Source organism: Pieris brassicae, chromosome 1, assembly GCF_905147105.1.
Source record: "Pieris brassicae chromosome 1, ilPieBrab1.1, whole genome shotgun sequence".
NCBI classification, from domain to species: domain Eukaryota; kingdom Metazoa; phylum Arthropoda; class Insecta; order Lepidoptera; family Pieridae; genus Pieris; species Pieris brassicae.
Genome location: NC_059665.1, coordinates 4,985,149 through 4,995,521, shown reverse-complemented (window position 1 = coordinate 4,995,521; position 10,373 = coordinate 4,985,149). Strand labels below are relative to the sequence as shown.

General features: G+C 35.6%; 1 protein-coding gene across 1 annotated transcript; it reads right to left on the bottom strand.

Moving 5' to 3' along the window:
- Positions 1–725: 725 nt before the first annotated feature.
- Positions 726–5,795, bottom strand: LOC123720423. Its single transcript, XM_045677024.1, has 3 exons — positions 5,073–5,795; positions 4,513–4,672; positions 726–828 (listed from the first exon to the last, which is right to left on the bottom strand). Exons 1-3 carry the CDS (start codon positions 5,641–5,643, stop codon positions 726–728), a joined length of 834 nt encoding a protein of 277 aa, XP_045532980.1. The 5' UTR covers positions 5,644–5,795.
- Positions 5,796–10,373: the final 4,578 nt, after the last annotated feature.

Here is a 10,373-nt window from a genome sequence, read left to right as displayed (position 1 = left end):
TACTGTTATTGACCTTTCTAGTTCTTTTATATTTCCTATATTTAAATCTGTAATTGGTTCTAAATTGTATATATTTCCAAGCTGTAATAATTCATATATTAAATTCTGCGGACTTATAATACTAGGGTGCATAACACCTAATTGCGAAAATGTTATAGCATCTTCTAATATCATTAACTTATCTAATATAATTTGCAAACTAAAATCTATTTGAACATAAATGTCTAAGTTACGAACGTGATTAGCTAGCACATCATTCGTCTTTGTTGTATTATCCAAATACATAACTAACTTTCGCTGATTTTCATTGATTTTATCTAATTGGAGACCAAATTCTTTTATCGTGTTTTCGGCTATTACTAATGTCTTCTTTTGAACCTTTTGCATAGAAGTAACCTTGTTTTTAATGGCCAAAATATCAGCTTCAAATTTAAGAGCGTCTTGTTGATCTAGATTACCTGTTATGGACTTTATAACTGAGCCTAAACCGTTAATAAGACCTCGTTTGCGCCTAACATTCTGGGGAATAATATAATCAATTTTTCTATTCACTAAAGATAGATTATGTTCTATTTGAGCTCTAAAAGAATTTTGCACTTGATCTGTATGCATTGTATACAATTCTGTGGTATTTATGCTTGCGAATAATGTCGCTAACTCATTAATGGTTGACTGCAAATAAGTCATGTTATACACACATGCTAAATTAAAAATATCTATTTGTTTCACCGCCCTTGTTTAAGCAAAAGGATTCCAGGATTGTTGTTAACAGGATTAAGGATTACGTCACCTCTTGAACAGAGCATGATTGCTCCTGCGATGAGGATCCTGGAACAAGGTGGGGCCTTCTAAGGAGTTTATAATGAACTCTAATCGATTTAGAATTTGGATGACTACCTATTATCTCGGCTACATTATTAGGGTGGAGGTGAATAATTTTATACGGACCTTTAAATACGGGTTTAGTTTTGTCGTTCCTTGCTGTTTTCGCCACCTGTTTATATACGGTTTCACCTACCTTGAATACGATGTCTACAGCTTGCTTATTACGCCTAGCTATTACCTGTTCTTTATTTGTTGACATTAGGGCAGTAACAGATTGCTGTATAGCTTCTGCGTTTGCCTTATGCTTTAGGACGTAATCTTGATAAAATTCCTTCGGAAAGTGCAGCTCCAATGGGTTACGTGAAGTTGTGTGACCAAATAATAACTCGTGTGGTGAATAACCGGTTGCCGAGTGAATAGCGTTGTTGTAAGCTATTATGGCATATTTCATAATTAACTGAATTGGGTCGTCTTTATTAATCATACGCTGAATTCTAACTATTTCAGCTATAGTTGAATGAAAACGTTCTATTGGTGAGTTCGAGTTAGGGTTATACGGGGTTGTAAAATGAATGTTAATATCATGTAGAGAGCAAATTTCCTTAATTACGTCATTATCGAACTTATTATCTGAGTCTGTTGTAATATTATGCGGGAGTCCCAAAACAGAGAAAACTTGTAATAATGCTTCGGCTACATGTATACTACTGCATGCATTTAACGGAACTGCCTGTGCGAATTTTGAAAAATTATCTATTATAGTGAGAAAGGTACCTCCTCCTGCTGAATATAAATCCATAAATAAATGTTCCCAGGGCTTACGAGGTGTTTCAGTAACTGCTAAAGGGGGTCTTAAAGGGTTTCTTTCATACTTCGCTTTCAAACAAATGTCACATTGGTTAATATACCTTTGAATAGTAAGTAACATGTTAGGCCAATGGTAATTTCTGTGCAATTGCTTAAGTGTTTCCTGTATACCGCGGTGTACTGTCTTACCTTCATGATACTTCCTAATCAACGCTTCCTGTTCGTTCTTATTCTCAACTAGCGTAACGCGCGTGGTACATCTAATAAGTTTTGGACCTCGATTATTAAATGTGGTACAATAAACTTTACAAAATTTTGGGTACAATTCATCGTTATAAAAATAACAGTGGAATATGCGATCTGCAATGGTGTGCTCTTTAAGAAACCGAATTATTTCCTGTTCTGTGTTATTTACGGGAATAAAAACGTCTTTAATAACAGTGCGTCGGTTGGTTGACCTATCTTCTACTCTGTAAGTGGTACCTGGGGTTGACCTAATATGAAATTGTTTTAGTTGCCTATCGATTGCGTCAGATAAAATAGGGATACCGTTATTTTCATTATCTGGTTGGGTATTATTAGTACTAACTAATTCTACCTCACTTAGTTGATTTTTATCAATAGCTGATTCTGCAATTGAGGGGCTCTGTGGGTCTAGTTGTACGTCTGGGTCTAAGTTATCATCTTGTCTACTCGGGCCTGCCATCGGTTCGTCATCAGTCTGTCTGTCATTTTGTTGAGTTATACGGACATTTTCAAATATTCGACCAATTAATTAATCGTCTTCATTATCGTCAAGGTTTACTGCAAGTGAATCAATGCTGTGATGAAATATCTTGACTCGAGATAGTGCGTCTGCGTTAGTGTTTTGCAGTCCCTTCTTATAAACAACATTAAAGTCATACTCCGCCAATTTCAGTCGCCAGCGCGTCAACTTTGAATTAGGATCTTTTAGCGACATCAACCATGTAAGGGGTCTGTGATCAGTATAAATTGTGAACTTACGTCCAAAGATATAGGGTCTAAAATATTTTATTGCCCACACTATCGCTAAAAGCTCTTTTTCGATAGTGGAATAACGCGACTCTGAGTCTGATAAAGTACGCGACGCATAAGCTACGGGTTTATCAGATCCTACTCTACCCTGAGATAACACAGCGCCTAGAGCAAAGTCAGATGCGTCAGTTGTCAATATGAACGGTTGGTCAAAGTCGGGGTACTGCAATATCGGATCGTTGGTAAGTATTTGTTTACACTTATTAAATGACTCTAAGAATTCTGCCGTATGCACAATTTTTCTGCCTTTTTTTAAGCAAACTGTCATAGGCTTTGTTAACTTTGCGAAGTCTTTAATAAACTTGCGGTAGTAACCTACTAGTCCTAAAAATGATTTGATTTCTTTTTGGTTTTTAGGCAACGGGAAGTCAAGTACAGCTTTGATCTTGTCCTTATTTGGTTTCAGTCCTTCGTCTGTAAGTTCATGGCCTAAAAAATTTACTTGTTTTTGGAGGAATTCCGACTTATCTAGCTGAACCTTAAGGTTATGAGTTTTAAATCTTTCAAAAACTTCACGCAGCCTTTCTATGTGTTCTTGTAATGACGTACTTATTATGATAACGTCATCCAGGTATGTATAAACGTTCGGTAAACCTCTAAGAATATGGTCCATTAACCGTTGGAATGTGCTAGGTGCATTCTTAAGTCCAAATGGCATGCGCAAAAATTCATAATGACCTCGTTCAGTAGTGAACGCTGTCTTCTCTATATCTTCTGGGTGCATTTCCACTTGATGATAACCACTAGCAAGATCAAGAGTAGTAAAGTATTGAGCACGTCCTAATCTGTCAAGTATGTCGTGTATGTTAGGTAAGGGATATTTGTCTTCAATTGTCCGGTCGTTAAGTCGTCTGTAGTCTATTACTAGTCTCCATTTAACTTTACCAGATGCGTCCGGTTTCTTAGGTACGATATGCACTGGGCACGACCATGGTGAAATACTTTCTCTAATAATACCTTGCTTTAGTAAATTATCAACTTGGTTACGTATTTCTGCACGTTGTTTTGGGGCTTGTCTGTAACTACGAACGTAAATTGGTGTATCATTTGACAATCTTAACTGATGTTTAACTGCATGTGTAAAAGTTAATGGTACATTTTCTGAATGAAAAATGTCGCGGTAACGATAACAAAGCCTAGTAATTTCTCGCTTTTCTTCCTCATTCATGTGACCAGTTCGAATTTTATTCAAATTGTCACAGAGCTCCTTATCTACGTCTATGTTAGCATTTAATGTATTTAATTCTACAAACTCGTTCTTAGTTTCAGAATAAGCCTCCAACTCTATAGGGGATTTATCGTAAATAAACATGTTTTCGTCAGTACTATTAACAACAGTAGTTTTAAAAGAACCGGCTTTAACTGTAACTAACGCTGTGGGGGATTCCAAACCTTCAGACCAATAGTGTTTGTTATGAATATACTGTCCATCTATATAATTAGTCTTTATTCTTACTACCTTCTCACATTTGGGCTCAATTTTAATTTTACGCAAAGGATGATTAAAATAAATTGGTATATTCGCTGTTTCTGTACGTAATATTCCTCGATTTAAGTCAATATTACTTTTTAAATGTTTCAGTAAGTCACATCCTATTAGTCCCTTATATTTTGGGTCAAAGTCGAAAATTAAAAATTTATGAATTGTATCTGTGTTAAAAATTGGTGGTAAAGGGAGGTGTACTATGTACTTATGACGTGATCTACTATGTGCGGTGGATATTTCGAAAGGCTCGAACTCAACCAATTGTTCCCAAATATTGCCAAAAATAACATCAGATGAAACAACACTCCGACTGGCACCGGTATCTACTAAGAACTTACCTTGAAACTCCGGCAGCTCTATGTACGGTAGATGGTCGGTATTTTGGACGTTGATTTTCACTACCTCCGATCTTCCTCTCCCTGAGCTTCGTGAAAATCCGGGTTGTATTCGGCTTCCTCCTGACAAGAATTTGGCTCGACATCGCTTTCGTCCTGTAGACTATTGTAACAATTATAACATGTACCTTGGAACTCCGGGTCCGAATTATAAGGGTTATTCTCAGTATAAAATACCTCTTCAATTAAATATGGGGGTTTTTGGGGTTTTGACACTGACCGCATGGTGACATCCGAATTTTTATGTGCATGATGACCCTGTTGAGGAATATTGAGTGATTTACGGAAGTTTCCAGAGCTTCTACCTCCTTGTTGGTTCTTCCATGGGAGTAACGACTTAACTAGCTGTTGCCGTTGTTCTGGGGTCATATTGTTCTCTTGAGGTACATAGTTATCAGGTCTAAATTGAGGATGTGTGGGTGGAAGATGTAGTCGAGATGGGAAGGGTAACCTGTTGTTATGTGAATGTTGAGGAAAGTTCGGTTCCTTTTGCCTAAACGTACCGTTATAGAATGTCGAAGGGCCCGGCTTGTTAAGAGCAAGTCGCGCTTCTTCCTGTCTAGCTGCCACTATCGCCATTTCTAGTGTATCTGGTTTCGCTATTCTAACGCCTAATGAAACATGGAAATCTAGATTATTAACATACTGTTCAATTACCATTTCCTCGTAATAACCTTTATTAGCATGGTTTCCTATAGATAACAGGGTGTCCAGTAACTCACGAAGTCGTTTGCCAAAGGACTCGGCGTTCTCATTTTTAAATTTACGCGACCTCGTAAGCTCCTGCATTACTTGAATTTCGTTGCGAGGTTCGCCCAAGCGACGAATAAGAGCTGTCTTTATATTGTTCCACGTATCTAAGTTAGTCTCATAAGCGATTGCCTCTACAGCCGCACCGCTCAACTTACTTTTTATTACGCTAAGCAATGTGGGATGGTTCCTCCCCGCGACTTCTATTTGTTCGAGAACATTTTCTACCTCTCTAATATAAAAATTAAGTAATTTCTTAGTTCCGTCATATTTGGGAATAAGATCTACCAAAATTTTAAAATGCGGTGAATCTAATAGCGACATATTTTGAATTTAATTATATGAATTAATAAAGTTATAAAATATAACAATTTCTATGTAGATCCGCTTACACTTAACAATACGCGTAACGTGACGCTAAGGAATGCCCGTCCGATGTGAGAACAAGACAATAGCCTATTGTTATAATGTTAAAGTTTTAAACCGATTTTAGATTTAAACACTCATTAATTATATATATAAAAAAAAATAAAAATAAAACTATATCTAGGACAGGAAATAGAGCAGGAAACTTGGCTTAGCGAGAGTACTCACCAGACCAGCAACTGCATTTCTTGTCGAGTCTCGTAGCAGCACGAGGGAACGCCCAATGCTCCAGGTGTACCCGCGTGGATCTCGGTGACCGCCCTTGATGAGGTTCCTTTGGATTGCAGTAACGCGACTAGGGAGTCGCCGTTTACCAGGGGACTTTGAAGAGTTTGATTCGCGGTTTTCCTAGTTAAACGTGCAATCCTACCGACTGCGCCAGTTATGTTCAGGCAGACCGAAAAGACATTAAAAAAAGAATTTATTTATTTATATGTCTTTACAATTTGAAATCTACTACAAGACTGATCTAAATCTAAATAATACGAATACAATAATAACTTTCAAATAAACTATAGTCGGCGAAATCGCTGAGTGCAACGTCAGCGATTACCAAGGGTTATGCCTTGGTAACTCGCGCTTTTCTTTATTCTTATAATAAGAACAAAACAAACTATATATTATAATAGTTAGGATGTATATTAATGAAGCTTACGAGTGTTTTAATTCTTAAAAGCCGTTTTTTTCCGACCCATTAGCCCCCAGTTATATAAAAAACACATATAAATACATTGCATATTTTGACTAAGTATGCCCTGGAATAATTAATAACGTAACGTACCCCGTGGCATTTAAAAATGATCAACGTAAAATAAAATTGTCGCCGTTGTATTAAATTAATTATTCGTCGTGTACTGCTTTTTAATTATCAATATTGCCTTTAAATGTCACGTTTAAAAGATGTGCTGCCACGTGGAATATTTCCGCATGAATTGCTTATCGGTTCAGGCGATTTATTGAAATTCTCTTTACCGATGAGCTGGACAAAATGGGTACAAAGATACAAACCGCAAGACAACTGTGAATTGATTGCCAATAAACAGTAATTGGGGCAATCAATCTCTAACTATCATTTAGATTTACTAAAGCTTTGTATTGGAATAACGCAAGAGAATTAGATCAGTGCTAATAATTAATTTAGATAAGACGGTAATGATGACCAAAGCAGGTCTATATAGTTCCTTATTAATTGATATAGGAAAGGAAAGGTATTTTAATAAAACTTAGTTAACAAATATGTACCAAAAAATTGTCAATTATGTAATAATAATTATTTATATAATACGATACAGGTTGTCAGATAAATATTCCATATTATGATAATAGTCTATTTAATGATGTCATATTAACGCCACCTTACGATTTTGGTATTAACAATATTCTGCTGGATTTTTATAAAACTTTATAAGGAATAAATATTTTACAGTCTTATTCGAGGTTTTAATTTTTTACAACCGGATCCCAGGAATTTTATGGATTGTGTATATTTTAATTAATAATAAATTCGTATTTATCTCGTTAGACATTCCATTTAAATTATTTTGTGTTGTTAAACAAAGATAATTATAAGGAAAAATCTTTAACCGAAGTATTTTTTTATAGAACAGGGGCCAAACGGGCGGGAGGCTCATCTGATGTTAAGGGATACCGCCGCCCATGGACACTCTCAATGCTAAAGGCCTCGCGAGTGCGTTGCCGGCCTTTTAAGAATTGGTACGCTCTTTTCTTGAAGGACCCTAAGTTGTTATCATAAAAATGATTTCCTTAAATAAATATAACCTACACTACTTCCGGTAATGCCTTAAACTACGCTTTTAATATTTCGACATCTTCTCATAAAATTTATAAGTTTGCACGTAAGCACTTGTGTGCTTATCTATCCGCCTAGAAGTGCTATGGGCGTTATATAAAAACTGCAAATAAAAACTAATAATCGGGTTTAAACGGACGATTTCGCAATCACACCCTTGGCGTAGTGATTGTTTACATATATTGAGTAAAGAAAAAAAAATATTTATTTACAAAACACAAATATACAGCAATTACAATATTCTTAACCTGATGTAGGTAATGATAAAAGTAATTAGTACAGCTGGCAGTATTTCCTCGCTTTATTGTGATATTTATTCGTTGAGCGAGGAAAGCACCAGCTCTGGGGTCACTGGTATACCAAGTGCCAACTAAAATATTTAATTAGAACTTGTGCACTTGAACCCAACGGTCCAAGGGTCTCTACTCTAAAGGGGAAAAAATCAAAATTGTACTCTACGGCCCCGCCAGCTTATTGAGTGATAAATACCTTGGGTGGTTTCCGTAAAAACAATCAAAATGTATATTTCGTATAAATAAGTTCACACCCGCTCTCATCTATTTTATAACATATGTATTCAAATTCCTTAGCACATGTGCTATAGCTCTATGAAGCAAGACTATTGATAAAGTTAATAATATATTTCTATAAAATGCGTGCCCGATTCAGAACGTATGACAACTATCACGTAGCAGACTTTTGATAAAGTTAAGAAGAGTAAGTAGACGCTTTGAAACTCCTGATATCATTACTTCCTACCAGCGGGCGATGTAGTTTCATGTTTCTATAAACTTTATAATAGCATTTTGGTGACGGTTACTGTTTCACTCTTCACTTATTATTACATTGTTCCCAATATAGCAACCATTATAGTGACTTGGTATTAATTTTGGATTCTTTATTAAGTTATGAATATGTTTTTGCTATATAATATGATTTGGAGCCATATAAACCGACTAAATACAATTTATTTTTTCTTAATTAACGTAAAAATTGAATGTTAAGGATAATCTAAAGGAGGTCAAACTAAGAAGTTATAAATGATTAAAATTACGAACGAAGTTAATTTAAAAGGTCGGCAACGCACTGGCGAGCCCTCTGGCATCGAGAGTGTCCATGGGCGTCGGAATCACTTAAAATCAGGCCTCCTGCCCGTTTGCCCCCTGTTCTATAAAAAAAGTTCTAGCTTGTCATGCTTAATTTTTTGTTATTAACCCTTAAATCAAATAATAGTATTAGAATAACGTTTAGATTATCGAAACTATGAATATAGAAATGAGCACATTAATAATTCTCTCTTCATTCCAGTAATGGCAGTAGCGATAGAAATAATTGGGCGTTTAATACCATATAATTTGATTTCAAATAGTGATCCGTCGATATGATTAAAATAGGATTACCTTCGACAGCCGAGTGTAGTTATGGCCATTGGATGAATTTTGAGCCAGATATAAACCTGCAATCTAAATTCATGGGACGGCACGCCGGACTTGACCATCTGAGTTTGCTATATTTATCTGTAAGCTTACAGTACAACTATATAGATTATTTTAATGTTTATAGACTAACGTAATTAAGGTGTACGATAGATGGACACTCAACACTCTTAAATACTTAAACTACGTACGTTATAATTGAAACCGGACCCAATTAAAAATGTTCACTGAGGTATAAATTAAGTTATAACCTCATGCGATTTTATTTATCCCTCCCTCCCCACAGAAAATATATTTTTTTAAATTTCTGAAATATTTGATGTTCTAAATACGCTTGATAAAATACGGGACAATAGTCTTATCTAGTTGTTCATGAAAGGCAGTTCGTATGATTGAACATAACTATGAGGGTGTAAAGCCATTGCAAGATCGATATTGTATATGTGCTTTGTACTAAATTCATATAATTCAATTCCATGACATAATATATCGATTTGAACAATGTATGCACCTAATTAAATTCAACGAAGCATTAAGGATCTTCTCCGTGTTAAATGAAGACACAGAGATAATGATTACATAAATAACCATCATCAATTGGATCTTAAGATAGGTGAGATTTTTAAAATACAAGCAACTGCCAACACAAGTTTTACTCATTATAAAAACGGCGCTGCAAACTTTTCGGTCTAGGCCTCAGATTTATGTATGTGTTTCAATTTACATACGTCAACTTTTTGGGTCAACTGCCGATATTTTCACGATGTTTTTCTTTATTTGCACGTGCACACAGAAAAGTCTATTGGTGCGGGTCCCAAGCCCAGAGTTTGAACGTACGACCTCAAGGATGAGAGTCGCACCGCGCACGGTCAAGCCACCTGACCAACACACCACAAATGATAAGTAAAATGAGAACTAAATGGACCTTTTTGTCTGTTAAAAGCTTATTTGTAAGAGTCAAAATAATGAACCCCTTTTGTTAAAAACATTTAAAAAATATCCCGAGCCCTTACAATTTATGAAATATAAATGATACAAAAATGTGTTAAACATTAAAGTTTTAATTGAGTTGGTTGCGCGCAAACAGGTTTTGTTAAATCGTGTCTGTTAAGGTAAACAATGAGGTTGGGAGCATATTTTCAGTTCGGCCAGAAACATTAAGGAAATGTGATTACCGGGAAAGCGGAAGTTAGTTTAACTTCAGCTCGAAACATCCGGTACGTGGACCGTGCTACCCAATACACAGACCGTTTAATACTGTACTTGCAGACACTTGTTTTGAATGGATTTTAAATTTAGAACGAAACCAACCAAATTTAGGAATTACACGATGTTAAATTATAAAAAATGCTACGAAATTTTCAATTTCATATGAGAAATAA